We start from the raw sequence: 22,162 nt of genomic DNA, 5'->3' as shown, positions 1-22,162 counted from the left end.
TTGTTCTCCTTTCAGTCCCCTTCTCACTCAGGCTTACCCTCTCCACATTGCAAAGGCATCAAGGCATGCTGCAGTCCCATTCTCAGTAAGACCCAGTTCAAAAGCTACCTCTGGCATGAGCTGTGAGACTCTAAGCAAGTTAATCTCTCTTACCCTCATTGGTCTAAGACAAGAATGATAATACCTGAATAATAACTACTGTATGAAAGACATTGTGAGGTCACAGACAGAAAGCTGACTTTCTATCTCTAATAGTACTAGTTATGTTTGATCATTTCAGTCATATCTGATCCTTTGTGATTCCATTTGGGGTTTTCTTGGCAAAGACACTTGAAGTGGTTTATCAATTCCATTTCCAGCTCATTTTACTGATAAGGAAACTGAGGCATAAGTGATTTGCCCAGGGTCACAAAGTTAGCAACTAAGATCAGTCTTACTAACTCCAGGCCTGGCACTCTGTCCATTATACCCTAACTGCCTCACTGGCTCTATGACTGGGCAAATCACTTAATCTCTTTGTTCCTTGGTAAAGTTTCAGAGGTATCACATACTTGGTGTGTATGTATGGGGGAGACATACAAGCAATCATTGAGTAATAAAAATCCCAAACTCCTGCACAAAGTAGTCAAGTGAGGGAGTTGGCAAAGTTGTGCACACATTTCAAAGTACTCTACAAATCAATGATTTTTAGAATAGCCTTCAATTCAGACTTAGAGAAGGTTAAGTGATTTGGCCAGAATATGAACGCAGGTCCCCTAACTCCAAATTTAGCCCTCTTTTCTGGCTCTACCACACTGCCTTCCAAAGCAGATATTGTAATTAACATTATCCCCATTTTGTACAAAGGGAAGCTTGTGGTCGAGTTTTCTCAGGATGGAGATATTCATCTTCTTTCCCCTCTCGGAAGAGATAGGCTTATTTAGAAATAATCTCACAAGGAGAAGTTTCAATCATCATACAACCTTCACAAGTGGCAAGGGAAGGAAGCAAGAAAAGAAAAATAATTGTATTTTACACAAAGGAAAGATTTAATTTAAAAAAAAAAGCTTTTATGTGCCTACATAAAAGGCATGATGGTGTACATGGTGTACTTGAGTCTGGAAAACCAAGCTTGGAATCTCACAGAAAACAAATTAGTTGAGTGATCTTAGAAAAGTCACTTAAATTTCTCTCTGGAGCTCAATTTTCTCAACTATGAAATGAAGGGACTGTACTAGATCAGTGGTTCTTAAACTTTTGTTCTTAGTATCTTTATATTATTAAAATTTATGGAAAACCTATCCAAAGAGTTTTTGTTTATATGGGTTATATTTATAGATATTTATCACTTTAGAAATAAAAACTAATTCTGAATTTGTAGACCCTCTGAAAGGATTAGAGACCCCCCACTATTCTCTGGAATATACTTTGAGAATCACTGGACTAGATGATCTCTAAAGTCCCATCCAGTTCTAAATTAATAACCCTGTGTGTAACTTGGGCAGCCAAGTGCTCTACTAAATAGAATGCTGGGCCTGGAATCTCATGAGCAAATCTGAACTCAGACCCTGGGCAAGTCACTTAACTCTGTTTGTCTCACTTAGCTCATCTGTAAAATGAGCTGGAGAAGAAAATGGCAAACTATTCCATTATATTTGCCAAGAAAATGCCTAAATGGGGTCACAAAGCATCAGACATGACTGAAAACAATTGGATTATGTCAAGTTGGTTGTCTAGAGGAATGGCTAGGAGCCAGGCTCAGGAAGACCTGAGAGCTACTTCTGACTTCCAACACCTGATAAATGGGTTGTAACCAACCTTGGGTACCTTTCTTAAACTTTCAGTGCCCCAGACAATTCTTCAACATTTTAAGTGACAGAACAATTGCAAGTTTGCATTAACAGAAAGAGTTTTCTCTTGAGGAGCTCCCAGTACTGAGGTTAACAACAACAACAAAAAATAATAATAAATAAAACATGTTGGGGAAGATGAAAATCGATATACTCCCTTCTCTTCCGGAGCACACAATCTAACAGGGAGATGAAATCTGTGTATAGATAATTGATATAGAGTGGAATGAGACAGGAACAAAGGGGAGGCAGACAAAGCATTCTGGAAAATCTGAATCACTGAGGCAGAGAGATCAGGGCAATGATCAGTCAGGTAAGTAGGTTCTGAAACCCAGGTCTCCCAGCTCCTGGACTGTTTTTTTCCTCTTTGTGTCTCTGTCTGTGTCTCTGTCTCTCTGTCTCTCTGTCTGTGTCTCCCCCCCACCCCTGTCTCTCTCTGTCTCTCTCCCTCTCTCTGTGTGTCTCCTCTCCCTCTCTCTTTCTGTGTCTCCTCTCCCCTCTCCCCTCTTCCCTCTCCTCTTCTCTCTCTCTCTCTCTCTCTCTCTCTCTCTCTCTCTCTCTCTCTCTCTCTCTCTCTCTCTCTCTCTCTCTCTCTCTCTCTCTCTCTCTCTCTCTCATTCTCTCTCTCTCTGTCTCTGTCTCTGTCTCTCTCTCTCTCTGTCTCTGTCTCTCTGTCTCTGTCTCTGTCTGTCTCTGTCTTTGTCTGTCTCTCTCTGTCTCTGTCTGTCTCTATCTCTCTGTCTCTCTTTGTCTCTCTCTCTCTGTCTCTGTCTGTATGTCTGTCTCTCTCTGTCTCTGTCTGTCTGTCTGTCTCTCTCTGTTTCTCTCTGTCTCTCTCTCTGTCTCTGTCTGTATGTCTGTCTCTCTCTGTCTCTGTCTGTATGTCTGTCTCTCTCTGTCTCTGTCTGTCTGTCTGTCTCTCTCTGTTTCTCTCTGTCTCTCTCTCTGTCTCTGTCTGTATGTCTGTCTCTCTCTGTCTCTGTCTGTCTGTCTGTCTCTCTCTGTTTCTCTCTGTCTCTCTCTCTGTCTCTCTCTGTTTCTCTCTCTCTGTCTGTCTCTCTCTGTCTCTCTATCTCTGTCTCTCTGTCTGTCTCTGTCTCTGTCTCTCTCTCTGTCTCTCTCTCTCTGTCTCTCTCTCTCTCTCTGTCTCTGTCTCTGTCTCTCTCTCTGTCTCTCTCTCTCTCTCTGTCTCTCTCTCTCTCTGTCTCTCTCTCTCTGTCTCTCTCTCTTCCTCTCTCTCTCCTCTCCCTCCCTCCCTCCCTACACACACACACACACACACACACACACACACACACACACACACACACACACACACACACCCTCTGCTCCCTGAGCTATAGGAGCTCCTTTAGGTGGCTTTGGACATTAAGTCAACAGTCAAAAGGAAAGAGGAAAAAAAAAGTTTCCGTTATAAACAAATTACTCAGTGATTTGGTGGTGGGGAGGTATAGGGGAAGGAAGGAGGGGGCGTCCCCATTACAGCCTCAGCCTCCTAGAGAGATGCTGTTGCTTTATCAGCTAGTTATATTAAAAAAAAAAAAAAGCCAGCTGCCTGTAGCAGTAGGGGTGGGAAATTACCTTGTGTTCTCACAGTGACACCTCTTGGGGATGGGGAGGGGGAATATTCCCACAGAAGGATGTTCTTTTGAGGGGGCAAAAACAGCCAGAGTTCAGAGGAGGGACAGCAGTGGAGCCTTTAGGGCAGCTGATGGACAGGGATGGGAGGGAAGTGAATGCAGAGGGTTTTTTTTTTTCCATTTTGGCTCCTCCTCCTTCTTCCTCAGGGTCCACTAGACACTTTTCCCAGGAGAACAGGCTCAGCCCTTGCCTCCATCCCACCCTCTCGCAAACCCCAAAGACCTGGCCCTCTGGGAGGAACATCTCTAGCTCTGCTTGTGGAAACCCTCAAAAAGTCCCCCTTGGTGAAATGTTCCAGCATTCATCCAAAACAACACCAAGCAAAGAAATAAAGGAATTTATTGGGATTCCTCATTTCCTGTGTTGCCCCCCAACATCATACTTCATGCCGGCCCCCATGATAATCCACCATTCCACCTCCTCTAAGGGTCCCCTCCTTGACTCAGACACAAAGTCTCAGTTTGAAAAGAGGGTCTCTGGCAGGCTGATCTTGGCCCTATCAGATGCCTACATACAAATCTTAGTTGGCAATCTCTCTTAACTGCCCCCCACTGCCTGCCATCACCACCACCAGAAGGAAAAAAACCAGAGTTCAGAGCCTAGCCAGCTCAGACAGCAGCCCAGCCAAACTCAAAGATGAAAGCTCTTGGCTTAAGGTCAGGGCCACTGAAGCAAAGCACCCAAACCAAGAGATTTTGTTTCTTTTAAGTGCCAGACTATAAATAACCCATGACCCTTCCCCTTCCTCTCCCCCTGCCTTTTTCAAGGGGCAATAGGCACCATCTTCCCTAAGCCACCCCTCCCCCTCATCATCCCAGGCATCTTGGGGCAGTTTGAGGAAGCCTAGATTTGGAGCCAAAGTCTGGAATTTGGAGCTTGTTTCCATCACTTATACCTGAAGGATCTTGGGCAAATTACTTCTGTAGGTCTCAGTTTCCTCATCTATAAAATGTGTGTGTGTGTGTGTGTGTGTGTGTGTGTGTGTGTGTGTTGTGTGTGTGTGTGTGTGAGGGAATGTTTCTAATTCTAAACTTATGAGTGAACTATTCAGTCTAAATATAACTAAATACTCTCTCCTCAGCAATTCCCTACCTGGACTTGATTATGGTGTTCACTGAGTAGTGTAAAAATATTTGCAGATTCTCAAAAATTTTAAAATCCATGTTGGGTTTAAAAAAAAAAAAACCACAGTAAAATCTCAATTAAGGAGAAAAACATTCATTTAACTAGATTAGATTTACTTTTTGCTGCCCTCAGCTATGAAAAGAAACTAGTGTTTTGTCTCATTTTCTAAACACTAACCTTTCTTATAAAGAACTTCTAGTGTCTCCCAGTTTAAAAAAAAAAAAAAAAAAAAAAAAAAAAAAAAAAAAAAGTTCTGATCATTCTCATGCAAAAGCCTGGGAAATAACCCAAAGCACCACAGATTTCAAGAGGAGAAATAACTGTCAATTATCTAATTCTGGAAATCTCATTTCCTAGCAGTCCATGACTCTGAAAGGTATACCCTTAAGAGATATCTGCAATCCTTTCAATGTAGAGAATGACTACATAAACACCTTCTAACACATTTGTAATTTAAATGCCAAGCATCTGGCCTAAAGTCTCCCAGTGAGTGTCGGAGGTAAAACCAGATTATCCAGGATCAAGAAAGAGCCCTTAAAGAGACTGATCATAAGCTCCCTGAGGCCAAGAGACTTTTATCTTGTTTGACAATGGCCCAATACTACAGAGCCGGATACAGAGAAAGTGCTGGTGGTAATGTGGATTCAGTGCTGGGTTTAGAAGACTAGAGTCTAATCCTACCTTGGAAGCTTCCCTAGGCAAGTCCTTAACTCTGCCTTAGTTTCCTCATCTGTAAAAAGGGGATAAAGATAGCACTTACCACCTGGTTGTGGAGAGAATCAAATGAGATAATATTTATTAATGACTTTAGCACAGTGTGTGTGGTGCTTTATAAACGCTTTCCTCCTCCTTTCCTTAACAGTGCTTGTTGATTGTTATACAGACCTTATCAGTTCCATATTGGTTGAGGGTTTTTTTAGGGAGTGAAAATGAGACATATTAATATGTCATCTTAATTAACCTATGAGTCTAATATACCATGGGGAAATAAAATATCTACAAGAGGTTGGCTTGCCTTCAAGGAGTTTACAAAATCTAGTTGCAGAAACAAGATTCATACATGCAACAATTAAGACCAGAGTATAATTAAGTGTTGCTGACAATGAGTGCTAATTAAGGGGGGTAATAAGTTCCAGGTCAAAAGAGAGATGACTGTGGTTACTAGAGAAATCACGGATGTTGAGTACTTCTGTGCAGACTTGCTAAAATAAAAGTAGAGTCTCTAAAGAGTCTCTGCCTCTGGGGAGTTTGCAATCTATCCAGTTTCTCACTTATTAAGTACATTTACCAGGGAATTATTTGGAAAACAAAGTAAAAACTACTTAAAAGGCTAAACCACGTGACTTGGTACCTAAATACCTAAGTGACACGAAAGAGAAAGTTAATCAGTTAATCTGGGAAGGCTGATCAATATACTGGGGAAAACCACTTTGGGGCCTTTACTTGAGGACTCCCGTGAGGGAGAAGAGTTAATGCTATTGTAATGTCCATTTTTCAAGGGATGAAATTGAGGCACAAAAAGTAGAGCCAAGTCTAGAAACTAGAATGTGCCTCCCCCCCCCCCCATTGTCTGTGCTGTCTTTTCCAACTTAGTAATTAAGAAAGAATGGGGGTGGGGAGGAAGGCAGACACTTAAAACTGGGGAGAAGCAGCTCTTTTAAGGAAATAAGTAAAAGAACGTTCTAAAGAGCAAAGACTTTAGGAAGACCCCTTAATGTAAATAAAATATAATGCTTAGAATCATAGATTTAGAATTGGAATAGACCTTGAGTGCACGCTAACCTAAATCCCTCATTTTACAGATGAGAAGACATGGGCAGAAGCAACTTAGCCAAAGTCAGTCAATATTTCTTAAGTACCTACTATGTGTCAGGTCCTATTCTAATGGATGGGCATACCAAGAAAGCCAAAGACAGTTCCTGCTCTCAAGAAGCTTACAATCTAATGGGAGAGACAAGATGCAAATAATTACATAGGAACAAGATATACACAGGATAAAATTGAGATAATCAATAGATGGAAGGCTTTAGAATAAAGCAGGATTGGGATAGGCTTTCTGTAGGAGATGGGATCTTAGCTGGAACTTGAAGGAAGCCAGGAACAGGACATGAGAAAGAGAAATCCAGGCAAGGGGAACCCAGTTTAGATGTCCTGAGCCAGGAAATGAATTGTCTTGTGTGAGAACAGCAAGGAAAAGAGTGTCTTTAGATCACCAGGTATATGGAGTGGAGTAGGTGGCACAATAGATAAAGCACCAGACATTGAGTCTGGAAAACTACTCTTCCTGAGTTCAAATCTGACCACTTAACCTTTTCTGCCTTAGATACTCATCTATAAAGTGAGCTGGAGAAGGAAATGGTAAACCATTTCAGTATCGTTGCCAAGAAAACCCAAAATGGGATCTAGGAGAGTTGGACAGGAGTGAACAACAATATGTTTAGATACTACAGATTAGATACTATAGAACCACGAAATGGAAAATAAATTAGTAAGATTGGAAAAGCTGTCAGGGTGAACAGATTATGAATTGGACCAAACAAAGGATATAATACTTGTTTCTGGAGGTGATGGGGAACCAGGGGAGTTTGAATAGGGAAGTGACATGGTCAGATCTGAAATTTAGATAAACTTGGGAAGAGATTTTTGACAGGAAGACCAAAACCAGCAGACTGAACAGTTCAGGTGTGAGGTCAGGAATGAAGGCATTATAGCATAGTGTGGCAATGTCAGGAGAAGAGAAAGTAATGAGGATAATATCTAGGTTTCAGAACCAAGTAATTAGGAGGATAGGGGTACCCTGACAGCAATAAGGATGTAAGAAGAAGGGGAAGGTTTGTGAGGAAGGATAATGAATTCATTTTTGGTTATGTTGAGATGTCTACTAGGTAGTTTAAGACATAAGACCCAAGGTCAGCAGAAAAATTTGAGTTGGATTAAGTAGACTTTAAAATTATCACCCTAGAGGCCTCATGGAGAATAAATTGTAGACCTTGGGTTTGAATCTAACATTCTTTCTACTATAGTATATTCAAATCATAGTACCAGAAAAACAAAATAAGTTTTTATAGGTGAAGGTGTATCTAATTCCAAATAAACATTCAGAAAACTGTCTGCAAATCTATAAAATGAGATGCTTTATGTAGTTGCAGACAAAACACTCTATTGCTAACATTATTGTTCCCCTAAATCTACCCACACTGATCTTTCCCTTGAATTTTTTGATCTCCTCATGTCTTTAGATTTTAAATTCTTTTGAGGGAGATATGAACTTTGCATAGTATTTTGCATATTATAGGCACTTAATAAATATTCCTTAAATTGACTGTGAATTACACAGCCCAAAACATTGAGGTGGTGCAATGGATAGTGTTTTAAGTCAGGAAGTTGTTGTTGAGTCATTTCAGTTGTGGCTGACTTTTTCTGACCCCATTTAAAATTTTCTTGGCAAAGATACTAGAGTGGTTTGCCATTTCTTTCTCCAGTTCAATTTTGCTGGGGAGGAAATTGAGGCAAACAGGGTAAAGTGATTGCCAGGGTCATAGAGCTAGCAAGTGTCTGAGGCCAGACTTGAATTCAGGAAGAGAAATCTTCTATATTCCATGTTGGGTGCCTCTATCCACTATCATCTAGCTGGTAATATAATATTCTGTATTATTGCTTATGTCTGAGGCCCTGGGGATACAAAGAAAAAAAAAATCCAAACAAATACAAAACTCAATTCCTACCTTAAAGGAATTTTTATTCTACTGAGGAAAACTTGATTCTTAAATGCTCTTGTGTTCAAAAATGGCAAAGGGACAAGATGGGCAACAATGCCCACTTACCACCCAGAGAAGAGGATTTCTTTCATTTCTCTTTCTAAATTGTTTCCTTAGCTCAGAGGCAGTGCCTACAGCACAGATCATAAAGGAGAGATAAGCAGGTTAGCACCAGGGAAACTGCAGTTGGTGAAATGCTTCACTTGGGTCATTTATGTTTGGGGAGAAAGTTAGAAGGGGGTCAGTAGTTGGGGGGAAGGAAAGAGAAATAGTGCATGTGTGGACGTGTCCATGATGTTCTTCAATCACATTGTTCAAAGCCCTGGGTCGATGCCCAAATTCTTTTTTCTAGTTACCTGCCCACTTTATAGTGAGGGCCGGAGCTCTGTTTACAATCTTAGCAGGATCTAAGAATAAGAGGCATTTTATTTGTTCAAACACCTTAAGGAAGCCAGCAGGCTGCAGTACCACCAGCAGCTGTACCCAGCTGCCTCTCCCCCCTTTCCCTTCATGTTTTGAAATTTATTTTCTCACATTCAGCCTTGGATTTTTTCCTTCCTTCCCCTATCACAGTCCTGTAGCAGCTAAAAGGGAAACGTTTAGAGTTAGAGAACAAGGCTTTATAATCCTTCCTGGTGTGCACTCCCCCCACCACCACCAAAACAAAGAGGTAAAGAAAACTACACGAAAACCTTGTTTTCCAGGGAAATTGTTTCCTCAAGGGAAACCATCCAGTAATACTCTCCTCCCTCTTCCCTCCAAAGTCAGCTAAGACCAGCAATGTACCTGAGAGTAACAGATTCAGTAAATGAACATGATAAGGGTCTTTACTACCCATCACTAGGATCCCCAAATTCAGGATCCTGATTTCCCTGCCTCTACTCTGGATCTCAAATCACCCATCCCTGACTTCTCTGGGCCCTGGCACATGTAAAGGGTACGGAGCCCCACTAGTAGGTCACCCTCTGTTGATAGCTCCAGAGAAAAGACAAAGTCCTCTCTGGCTCCTTGACTTGAGAAAGCATGCCTACACAAGCCAACTGTGCTAGTACTTCTATTCATCCACAGGAACCTTGGACACTGACACTAAAAAACAAACAAACAAACAAAACAAAAAACAAAAAACCCACCAACAACTAGAAACTGGATTCCTTAAGATTGGAAAAAATTCTGGGGAGCTTCCCCAACAGAGTACACTGTTTTTGTGACCATTTCTGCTTTTGTAGCTCTAAGAATCCCAAAGGAGAGTTGAGTTTATTCTCTCTACCTCTTCCTGAGCTCTGTGCCATCCGTCCAAAGTAACATCAAGGAGATAGTATGGAAAAACAGGTCTCCAGCTCTATCTCTAATCTTAATCTTAAACAAACACCGAAGTATTCAGCTCTTCTCTCCACTTTGCAGTCAAAGGATTACCCAGGCCCCCTTAGCTTCTTCCCCCATTGTGCGCAGGCACAGGGAGAGGAAAGCATCAGGCAGAAATTGTTGGAAGACCCCAGTGCAGACTGCTAGTGGTCTCTCCCCGCCCCCATGCTAGTGTTCTTTAGTGCCCCCAAAGATCAGCACCACCCAGAATGGGCGGCTGGAAGCTCCAACAGTGAGATCAGCGGATCGATGGGGTGTGTACCGACCAAAGATTAGAGGCTCCCCCCACCTCCCCTTCCCGCCTTCATCTAGCGCTATCCACCCTTAGTCCCAGTGGTCTCCCTTAAGAAAGAACCTGGGGGGCTATGCCTGGAGCAAAACCTGGAGACTCGGGGGAATCTAAGTTTTAAGGGATTTTCTTTTTTTTTTTTTGCTTTGACTTTTGGGGAAATGCATTTTAACTCCTTTCCAACAGAAGCATTTTTAAGCTCCAGTGTCTGGGGGAGATAAGGCACCTCGGGAAGTGAGGCCACAAACTTCTTTCTCATTTTAGTGCTCCCCCTCCCAGGACTCCCCACAATACCCTCCCCTCTCCCAGAAGGCGTCCTCTCCCCCCCACCAGTGACCGGCTGCTCCAGGGTTATCAGCTCACAACATCCAACCTGCTCCCCAACTCCCTTTCCCTGAGGCCCCATTGTGGGAGTGGAGGCTTTCCTCCGGCAGCACGTGGGGAGCAGAACTGGGGAGACAGAGCCCCGGAGCTGCACCGCACCTCGGCCTCCCATCGCCACCCCGGCCTCACAGGGGCAACTGTGGAAAGACCGCGCACGATCCGCAGCATTGGGTGGAATGAGGAGGGGATGCGGGATCTCCCTAGGACCGGCATGGAGGACTCCTAGGCACAATCAGAAGCTTTTGTCCTCCCTTCCAGCCCTTCCACTGGGAGGGACGGATCGGCGGCACTCACTAGCACTGAAAGGGCCAATTCCAGGGTCAAGGAAAGGTCAATCCTTAAGACTCGCCAAAGCGGACCTCACAATGTCCCTGGACCCGAAGGGCTCCGAACCCTTCTCGGTATTCTAGTAAACGGGAAGCTTCCAGAAAGCAGGGGCTCCCACGTTTTTTGCCCATCTTTGTATTCCCCCAAGCTTCTAAACAGTAACCGGCACAGTTCTGGCGCTTGAAAAGTGTGCTAAGTTGACAGACAGGCTCTGCTCTCTTCTGTCCCCAAAGTTAGATCGTCCCAGGAAAGCTCCAACCTTCCTCTCTAACGCCCCAGGAAGCTTTCCAGGCTTTCAGTTCAAGTCAAGAGAAGGGTCCCAGAGGAAAGCAGACAGCTTCAGTCCAGGAGGAGAAGATTGCAGGAAAGGCTGGGAACGAGGTTCCCTTCAGGAATCCCTCGCTAACGCTTTGAGGCGTCGGCGCCCCACCATCCCAGAACGTACCCAGGCACTCCTGGGAGATGGGGAGAGCCTCCGAGGCAGGACAATGGGGACGCTGAGTCACCTTCCCCCCAAAGCAAGACTAAGCCGCCGAGTTAACTCAGAACCCCAAGGCCGGCTGGCTGCCCATGCTTACCTGTAGGATCTTGTCCAGGCCCTCCTGGCCCAGGTACGGGTACTCTTGGAGAAGCTTGAGCTTTTGCCTGTTGTAGTTATCCTTGGCGGCCTTCCAGTGCGGCTCCTCCAGCACCTCGAAGATTGCCGCCCCGATGGACAGGTAGAAGATGATGGCCGATGTCAGCAGAGGTCCCCGGTCCACCATGGCTCTGGAGGAGGCCGGCCGCTCCCGGCCTGCTCCAGGCTAGGGGCGGGCAGTGCCGGGGGCAAATGGCCCCCCAACTCCGAGGGCTCCCCACCGCCCTCCCTAGCAGCCTCTAGAAACAGCTGTTTGAATTTGGAGCTCCGCATGCGCAGTGCCCCCTTTTTGCCTCTCCGAGCGCCTCTCCCAGGGCAAAGTTTCTCCGCCAAGTTGGTCCGCTTTTGGGTCCTAGAGTAGCTGAGGGTTCGTGATCCCGGGTATGGGGGGAGGACCCTCGATTTATACAACCTTGGGGGTTGAGAACAGAAGGGAGTTTTGGGAGGGGCGGTTCTGCGTTGGGAAAAAGAAGTGGGCGCTCCAGGTCCCACTCCAAGGGGAGACACGTGGGCTTCCTTTCTGCCCGCCACCCAGCTATTGCCTTACACTGCGCCCGCCTTGCCTGCCTGCGCCTCTTTAACCAGCGGCCCCAAGAGCACTCCTCCGAGCCCGGGGAGGGGCCAACCGGCTCACCCGCCCTCCCCAGCCCGGGACTGAGAGGAGGGAGCGAGCTCGGCCCCGCCCCTCTTTGATGGGCCAGTCTGCCCGCGGCGGGAAAGGGGGTGAAGGGGAGAGGAGGGAAGGCGGAATTTAGGGCTTCCAGCGCTTACAGTTTTGAATGTGGTAGGGAGCTTAACCATTTATTCCTCCCGGTTCCTGGAAGAGGCTTGGGAGCACCTATCTTCCAGGTGCATCACCCCCACCCTGCACCCAGTCCCGGGAGAGAGGGGGCGGGAATGTTGGGAGCTGGGCAGGAGGAACTTGCCTGAGGGCAGCGGCATCCCATTATTATTTTTATATTAGTGTAGGTGCTTCTAATTGTCATTATTTCGCTTCTCCCCCAAAGGGGCTGGAGACCCGCGGGAAGAAAGCGAGGGGCGGGGGCAGAAAAGGGGAAAGATGGAACTAATAGGGAGCAAGGGGAGCGGGCCAAAGAAAGGGTGTAGATTGCAGGGCTGGAGAGCCCTACAAAAATAGGTGGCTTCCACCTTTAAAAACTTTAAATAACCCCTTGGGAACAGTCGGGGATTTCTGTTTGACTTAAAGTTTTAGTCCCATTTAACCTTACCTTACCTTCTAACTTGGGAAGCACATTTCTCCACTGCAGGTGTAGGTTTTCCTTTAAGTAGTTCCTATGTCCATTAATCTCCCTGGGTCTCACTTTCTTTACCTGTAAAATAAGGAGAGGTCAATGCTGTCTGGGGAAGCTAGGGGGCGCATTGGCTGGAACCCTCCCTGAACCTGGAGTCACTTTGGACCCGAATTAAAACGGAATCGCAAATACTTGTAAAGCTATATGACCCTGCACTTAATCCTGCTTGCCTCAGTTTCCTCATCTGTAAAACAAACTGGAGAAGAAAAGGCAAACCATTCCAGTGTCTTTGCTAAGGAGATCCCATATCCATCTCTTTTACAATGGTAGAGTATGTGACCTCCAAAGTGCCTAACTGCTCTAAATTGTATGATCATGTTGACACTGAACAGCTCTTGAGAAGAACTAAGAGGTAGCCATAGTGGAATAAAATACCCCAATTCTTCAGATGCCATTTCCAGTAGTTGCCAGGAAAAAAAGTTTGACAACTTTTGCATAGCGTCCTAGGGCATAACATCTGGAAACTGGACCTTTTTTTTTTTTTTAATTTTACAAATGCCCCCTTTTTTGGGGGTCCAATAAAAATTTCCATATAGGGGTGAGGATGGAGCAGCAGTAATCTAAAACTCTGGACACTACTGTATGGGTGGGGGTGGGGGTAGAAGTGAAGAAGTGGCAGTGAAGGGCTTTAAGGTGGAAATGGTTGTTTCTAGTGTCTGCATTATGTGCCTATGAATTTATGTAAGTTATTCCCTATGCCTTTTGCTGCAAGAAGAAGGTTTGGGTTTCCAATATTACAGTCTCAAATAGTTCTTTGGTCTTCCCAGCTAGCCTGATGCTGATATTAGGGGCAGACTATCCTTTACCTCACCCTCCTTCCTATCACAGATCAAGTTCTTCATTATTGTTTAATCCTGTCCTTTGTCATTTAAAAGGGACATTTTCCATTCTTTCTAAACTTATTCCCCTTTTTGGGGGAATAGAGCTCAGATATATGATTGTGAGAAACCTCTGCAGCTGGTTTGAACAGTCCATCCTAGTAGGAGTGGGAGGGAATGTAAAGATGGCACAAATTTGCTTGTTCTTGGGGAATAAAAAGGCACTGTCTCTGTCAGGATGTGGTTGGGTGGAAGATGGAGAGAAAAAGAAATTCTTCACTATGGTTTTCTTGTTACAATGAGATGGAAGGTAGAAAGAGGTATTTTTTTTAAACAATTATCATTTGTTAAACCTCACTATATGCCAGACATTGTTTGAAAGTTTGGCCAGCTCTTTAACTTGGCATTTTCAGTAGATATGATGACTACCATCTCCGTGTGTTATTTTTTTTTTGTTGTTCAGTTGTTTCTGCTCTTAGTGACCTCTTTCGGGATTTTTATTTTTTTATTTTTTGGCAAAGATACTGAAGTGGTTTGTCATTTCCTTTTCCAGCTCATTTTATAGATTGCAAAATTGAGGCAAAATGGAGTAAGTGACTTGTCCAGGGTCACACCATTAGCAAATGGCTAAGGCTACATTTGAACTTAGGTTTTCCTGACTGTAGATCTGTTGCTCTGGCCAAGGCACCACCTAGTTGCCTATGTTTGCTTATTCTCCATATCTAATGGCTATCATTTAACTTACATGTACTTTTTAAGTTTTACAAAAGCACCTTTGATCCTCACAGGAACCCTCTGAGATGGTACAGTGGAGAGAGTGCCATTCCTGAAGTCAGAAAAACCTGAGTTCAAATCGGTTCTCAGACACTTAGTATTTTCTAGCTGTGTGATCCTGGGCAAGTTACTTAACCTCAATTGCCTAAACAAACAAACAAAAAATCCTCTGAGATGGAGTTGATCATCCCTATTTTACAAATAAGGAAACTGAGGCTGGGGGAAAGTCATGTTGCTTACCCAGGGTCATGCAGCTAGTAAATGTCTAAGGCAAGATTTGTTCTTCTCTATATGTCTCTCATTCTCTTGCTTATTCAATATCTTCCTTATCTGTAGCACCTTTAGTCCTCTTCCACCTCTTTCTTCCTCTAGCATATTTTCCTACATGTCCTTTCAGCCTTGGTTTCCCTTTGTTAAAGCAATTTCCTGACCAGTCCTTCTATTCAGTTACCATGTTCTACCTCTGGCATTGCCACCCAACTCAACCTGTATGATTTCCCCCGAACTATCACTATTAACTTTATTGGCTAGATTTTTTAAGGACCTAGCCTAAACCAAAACCAATCTGATTCTTATTGATTGGCCACCAATAGATCGATTGAATTTTTGCTTTGACCAGAAACAGTGAGGGTCTTCCCTTCCGGATTTATGGATTTATTCATTATAGCTAGATGAAAGAGAAGATTCTTTTCCTCAATTGCTATTTAACCTTAATCACTGAATGGATGTGGTCTCAGTCAAACTGAAGATAGGCTTAAAAAAGCCCTGGTCTCCCTTTTCATCCAGGGTCATCTCCAGTCATCCTGATTTATATCTGACCACTAGAATCCGATGGCTCTGGAGGGGAAAGTGAGGTAGATGACCTTGCACAGACTTCCCTCACTTAAATCCAATTCACTTGCATATCATGGCATCCCCTCCTTGATGTCATGGCCCTCTCCAAGAATGAAGGACCAACAACTGTTAATTTTACTGAAATTGTTGTCCATCTGTTCTCAAAGAGAATCAATAGCAACAGGAGGGTGATGTCTTGACTTGCAAGTGAATTGGGTTTAAGTGAGAGAGGGCTGTGCAAAGTTACCAACCTCACTCTCCTTGAGTCCAGTGGCAAGTCATAGATCAAGACAAGTGGCAAGAACACAGTGGGAGACCTTGATCTTCTTAAGCTGAGTTCTTCCCCCCCCTAGTTTGTCTAAAACAATATTCATTTAGTAGTTAAAGGATAGGTAAGAATTGAGGCAAAAATGGCCTCATTCTCCTGCTTTTTCAATATCTTCCTTATCTGTAGCACCTTTAGTCCTCTTCCACCTCTTTCTTCCTCTAGCATATTTTCCTACATGTCCTTTCAGCCTTGGTTTCCCTTTGTTAAAGCAATTTCCTGACCAGTCCTTCTATTCAGTTACCATGTTTTACCTCCTTGTTTTAACAAAATAATCTGGGAGGCGGAAGACCCTCAGAATTTCAGGCCAAAACAGAAACGGTTATAATCTACCCTTACTCTGAGCCCAACACTGAGCAAGCGAGACTTGGACTGGAACCTATTATTGGCCAATCAGTGAGAAGAGAGTGATTTCTTTTTAAAAGCATAGTCAAGTAGCTCCTTTCCCTGAGAAGAGGAGAAGGTCAAAGTCAATTTTTCACTTCTCTTACTTTGAGAGGGGATAGAAGAACTAAACCTGTATCCCCAAAAAAATCAGAAAAGAGGGGAAAGGACCTGCATGTGTAAAAAATATTTGTAGCAGTTCTTTTTGTAGTGGCAGAGAATTGGAAAATGAGTAGGTGCTTGTCAGTTGAGGAATGGCTGAATAAATTATGATATATGAAAGTCATAGGATATTATTGTTTTATAAAAAATGAAGAGAAGGATGATTTCTGAAAAGACTGGAAAGACTTACATGGACTGATGCTGAGTGAAATAAACAGAATCAGGATTAGTAGAGCAAAATTGTGTGATGCTCAACAATCATACAACTATGATTGTTTTCAGTGGTTTAGTGATTCAAGGCAATCCCAAAAAAACTTTGGATGAAAAATGCCATCCACATCTAGAGAGAGAACTATGAAGACAATGTAAATAATATAAGCTATGTTCACCTTTTTTTTTGTTTTATTTTTTCTGGTTTTTTTTCCTCTCATAGTTTTTACCTTTTGTTCTGATTTTTCTCTCACAGCATAATTCATAAGGAAATATGTTTTTAAAAATGAATGGACATGCATAATCAAATAAATAAATAAATGCACTTTAAAAAGAAAAAAAGAGAGGGGAATAGAAGATTGGAGAGGGGCAGGATATTATCAGTGGCTAACAAGAGAGCTACCTATTTAGTCTACTTAACCAGTTCTGAACTAAATTGGTTTGGGGACCAGAAAGGGCCTCATAGGGAGGCTACTTAAGTCAATGCAAAGTACACATGTATGATGTGAGGTACTAATAGTGAGGAAAGCCCTGAATCTGGTATTATAATTCAATAATAAGCTGATGTGTATACCGTCTGTGCTGGAGGAAATGACATAGTCTTACATTTAAGGAAAAGATATAGAGTGAAATTCTGATTACCACTTAATAGTTGTCTGATCTTAACTCTATGAATCTCTATTTCTTCAACTATAAAATTGGAATAATAATAGCACCTATATCACAAGGTTGTTAGGGGATCTGGGTTGCACAGTGCATAGAACACTCGCTGGGCCTAGAATCAGGAAGACTTATCTTCCTGAGTTCATATCTGGCCTCAGACACTTAATCTAACTAACCCACTTAACTTTTTTTACCTCAGTTTTTTCATTTGTAAAATGAGTTGGCAAAGAAAATGGCAAACTACTTTAGTTTGCCAAATGGGGTCATAGAGATTTGGACATGACCCAACAACAACAATAATCTTAAATTTATGAACCTCAGTTTCTTCAAATGCAGAATAAAAATATCTCCATACTTGTCTTATAGAATTGTTATAAGGATCACATGAGATACTAACCCTCAATAGCAGAGAGTTTTTTCTTTTCAATTTTCCTACTAACCTGTCCTCTTTTCTGCACTTTTCTCCAAAGGATTTGCAAGAAATTGGCCCTTATTGGGTTTCAAAAAGTTCCAGAATTTACCCAGCAACCCCAGAAACCATTTTTGGGGCGATCCTCTCCTCTTTGCTTGACATAAAATAGTTAGCTTCTCATTGTAATCTCTAAGAATCTTACATTGAATTTAGAGAGCTGGGATAGCTAGGCCTTGGGCATACCTGCCATTTCTCATATGCCTTTCCTTGATTATATGTTAATCAAGTTCTATTTGTGATATAAGCCAGTTTCATGAGTACAATTGGCCTTTGTGTAAAGAGATAACACTGATTCTCAAGGTTATTGTCCCTTTATGACCCACAGTCCACCTCCCCTACACCTACACTGATACTCTAGTCTCTATCTAAAGGGCTTGGTGAATTCTGCCTCCCAGCAATAGACCAGAAAATTTGATTTCACTCAATGAGCCCCAACTATAGACAACAAGTGTCAAACCAAATGATTTCTAAGTTTTTCTCAACTCTGTCTATCTGCATCCTAACTATGTTATGAGGATCTTCTCTGCCCTGACATTTTATGTTCTGTGTTCTCACATTTTGTATTCTGAGGGCACTCCCAGTTCTGATATTCTGTAATTCTTCATTGTTTCCCATGAACTTCAGGACCCTCTGGAGGCATTTTTCTTGACCCAGCTGCCTGTGCCCGCCCACCTTGGGGCCCATACACAGCACAGATCCTGGGGGCCAGAGGGAATCTAAGACAATGAGTTACTTGTCCACTCAGAAGGAGGGGAAGGAGGGAATTTACTGATTGATTGGAGCTGGAGGAGGACAGGCTGAGTGAAGACAGATTTCTACTTAAGGAGTAAAGGTCTAAGTCTTAGCTGGGCAATAAACAGAACTTCGTTGCAAGGAGGACTTGGACCTTGGATTCTCAAGCAGGGCATTATTTACAGGATAAGTAGTAGGGAAAGTACTATGAGGCTAAAGAATGGGGCAGGAAAAAAGATAATTCAGAGACAGTAGAACTAGAGGTTTAGGGCAGAAAGTATCTGTCAGTTCTTTAGATTCCCCAGGATACAAGGACCTACAGCTGGAAGAAGCTTGGAGATCATTCAACTCAATTTTCTCATTTTGCAAGTGATGAAACTGAGGTTCAGAAGAGGAACAGGTACTAAGTAGCAGAACAATGTTTGGAATTCAGGATTTCTAATTCCAAATTTGAGGGCAGTGAGGTCGTTCAGTAGATAAAGCCCTGGGCTTGGAATCAGGAAGATTCATTTTTGTGAGCTGTGTGATCCTGGGCAAATCACTCAATCCTGTTTGACTCAGTTTCCTCATCTGTAAAATGAACTGCAGAAGGAAATGGCAAACCCCTCCAGTATTTCTGCTAAGAAAATCCCAAATGGGGTCCCAAAGAGTTGGACATGATTAAAATGACTGAACAACACAATTTTTCACATCATAGTTAGGGATTCAAAAGAGAACCCAGATAAATAGTATTTAACTTTTCACTCAATTATGTCAGACTACACTGAAATAATCCTTTGCCTCACCCCAGTGTTCACTAGTCAAAACTTCATTGAGAAATAGTAGGATATAAAGAAAGTGCTTGAATTGCAGTCAGGAAGATTTTAGTTGAATCTTGCCTTTTATATTTACTATGTGGCCATGGGCAAATCAATTAATCTTTCTGAGTCTCAGATTCCTCATTTGTAAAATGGAGATATTAAGAGCATTTATTTCACAGGATTTTTAAGAGGATAAAATGGAGTATAATAAATATATGTAAAGTGATTTGCAAAACTTCGTGTTTAATAAATTTGAGATAAGTAGAGATAGATGGTAAAAATGTTATCAGTGATATCTTTTTAATTTACACATATAATGTATTTAATGAGGTGGAGTTGCTTACTCTCTCTTCCAGAGTCATCAAATCCAGTGGCAAGGTGACTGGCAATGGCCTGGGATCATGTAGATGACTTGGACATCTTTGATGTCTGACTAAGCTCTAAGAGTACCATATCATCTGCTCTGTCCACTTTTTTGGCTGTGGGAACAAAGTATTCTCACCTACCACAAGGGGAAGTCTTAGCATGCTTGGGGTAGACACTGCTCTCACAGATGTGTTTGAGGCTTGTCAGTTACCCTCCCCCTGGTTTAGTCCACTTGCCATAATAAATTATTGGATGCTATCTCTTCTTGGAGCCACAAGTGAGAGTTGGGTAGCAAGTAGACACCAAAAGTGTATGAACAGCCCTATAAAGAGCTCATCCACTCTTTCAGCTATTCTTTTTTTTATTAGTTTACTGATTTTTATTTTTAAAATAACATTTTATTGCCCCCCAATTAGATGCTAAAACAATTCTTAGTTTTTTTTAATTTTAATAGTATTTTATTTTTCTAAATACATGTGAAGAGTTTTCAACATTCATTTTTGTAAGATTTTGTGTGTCACATTTTTTCCCTCCTTCCTTTACCTCCATCCTTCCCAATCTGATATGGTTAAAACTGTTTTTAAAGTTTTAAGTTCCTGGAAATTGAGTGGATGTTCATCTATTGGGGAATGGTTGGATAAGTTATGATATATGAATGTAATAGAATATTATGTTCTATAAGAAATCATGAGCAGGCTGATTTCAGAAAAGCCTGGAAAGACTTACATGAACTGATGCTGTGTGAAGTGAGCAGAACCAGGAGAACATTGTATCTAGTATCAGCAAGATTATGGGATGATGAATTGTGATGGACTTAGTTCTTCTTGGCAATGTGATGATTCAAGATCATTCCAATAACTTTGGAATGGAAAATGTCATCTGCATCCAGAGAGAGAATTATGGAGACTAAATGTGAATTGAAATATAGTATTTTCACCTTTTGGGGGGGTTGTTAACTTTTTCTTTCTTGTGGTTTTTACCTTTTGGTCTAATTTTTTTTGAACAACATGACAAATATGGAAATATATTTAAAAGATTGTACATATTTAACTTATATTAGAATGCTTGCTGTCTTGGGAGGGGATAGGTAAGGGAGAGAGGGAAAAAATTTGGAACACAAAGTCTGGCAAAAATGAATGTTGAAAATTATCTTTATACTATTGAGAAAAAAATGAGGAAATTAAACTAAATTACTCCTATATCACCTATAAAAATAAAGGTTTAAGTTCCAAATTCTATTCCTCTCTCCTTTTTTTCCTCTCCCAACTTCCTGAGATGGCAAACAATCTAATATAGTTTATACATGCACAATCATGTGAAACATTTCTGTATTAGTCATTTTGTACAAGTCTCAAATAACAACAACAATAAGGAAGGAAGGAAAAAGGAAGGAAGGAAGGGAGGAAAGAAGGAAAAAGGAAGAAAGGAAGGAAGGAAAGAAAGAAGGAAAAAGGAAGAAAGGAAGGAAAGGAAGAAAGGAAGGAAGAAAGTAAGGGAGGGAGGAAACAAATGAAGGAAAATAGTATTCTTCAATCTGTATTCAGACAATATCAATTCTTTCTTGGGAATTAGCATGATTCATCATGAGTCCTTTGGGATTGTCTTGGATCAAAGTATTGCTGAGAATAGTTAAGTTATTCACAGTTCTTCATAATACAGTAATGCTGTTACTAAGACACAGCATTCTCCTGGTTCTTCTCACTTCATTTTGCATCAGTTCATGTACAGATATTTCTGAAGTCATCTTGCTTGTCATTTTTATAACATTAATATTTCATCACAACCTTATAACACAGTTTGTTCATCCATTTTTCAATAGATAGGCATTTCTTTGATTTCTAATTCTTACCCAAGAGACATTAATCTTAACAACTGTCTTTATAATAGATGTATAAATTGATTGAGACAACAGATTAAAAAAAAAGAGACAGATATGTAGAGATATACAGAGAGACAGACAGAGCAAGACAAAGAGACACAGAGAGAAACATAGAGAGAGCATGGCCTTTTCAGTGGATAGAACCTTTTCCCTGGAGTCAAGAAGATCTCAGTTCAAATCCAACCAGGAGAATGTTGTGTCCTAGTAGCCATGTGACCTTAGGCAAGTTACTTGACCTTATTTTTATTTATTATTTATTATTATTGTTCCTGGTTTGCAAAATGGAGCTGGAGAAAGACATAGAAAATGTCTTTGCCAAAATGGGTTCATAAAGAACTGGATACAATTGAAAGGACTCAACAAGAAAAATGTGATTTATCAGAAAATTTATATCAATGTCTACAATTTTCTGGACAAAAAATATGTGAATATATAAAAAAGAAAAAAAGTCTTTCCTTTCAAATATTATAATCTGGGAAGCTTTTTTAAAAAAGCATACTTAGCCTTAAATCTTAATTTTTATAGTCTGTCATACTCCTTGCTCTTCTGAAAACTAGCTTTGGATAAGGATCTGAAGAAATGAGATATTTTCCCCATTGCTACCACCTCTTAGTCCATTCTTTCATTCCTTCCATTCTAAAAACCTCCTAAACAATTTCTCTTTTTGCAATCCTTTCCCCCCCTCTTATTCACTCTGCACTTTATTACAAGTCTAGTTATCCTGATGCACACATATATATATATATATACATATATATATATATACATATATATATATATGTATATATATATATATATATAAAATTTAATAGTTTTTATTTACCAGATATATGCATGGCTAATTTTACAACATTGACAACTGCCAAACCCCTTGTTCCAATTTTTCCTCTCCCACCCCCCAAGATGGCAGGTTGGCCAATACATGTCAAATATGTTAGAGTATAAATCAAATACAATATATGTATACATGTCCAAACAGTTGTTTTGCTGTACAAAAAGAATTGGACTTTGAAATAATGTACAATTAGTCTGTGAAGGAAATAAAAAATGCAGGTGGACAAAAACAGAGGGACTGAGA

General features: G+C 41.6%; 1 protein-coding gene across 1 annotated transcript in view; it reads right to left on the bottom strand.

Annotated features, from left to right (window-relative positions):
• Positions 1-11,919, bottom strand: part of KCNK5 (potassium two pore domain channel subfamily K member 5) — a 65,560-nt gene extending 53,641 nt beyond the window's left edge. The window contains exon 1 of the mRNA XM_074311019.1: positions 11,294-11,919. Coding sequence (XP_074167120.1) covers positions 11,294-11,479 — 186 coding nt within the window. The 5' untranslated portion in view covers positions 11,480-11,919. The remainder of the gene's footprint in view (positions 1-11,293) is intronic.
• Between the last annotated feature and the right edge of the window lie 10,243 nt (positions 11,920-22,162).

Source organism: Sminthopsis crassicaudata, chromosome 4, assembly GCF_048593235.1.
Source record: "Sminthopsis crassicaudata isolate SCR6 chromosome 4, ASM4859323v1, whole genome shotgun sequence".
Lineage (NCBI taxonomy): Eukaryota > Metazoa > Chordata > Mammalia > Dasyuromorphia > Dasyuridae > Sminthopsis > Sminthopsis crassicaudata.
This window is presented reverse-complemented; position numbering and strand designations above follow the sequence as displayed.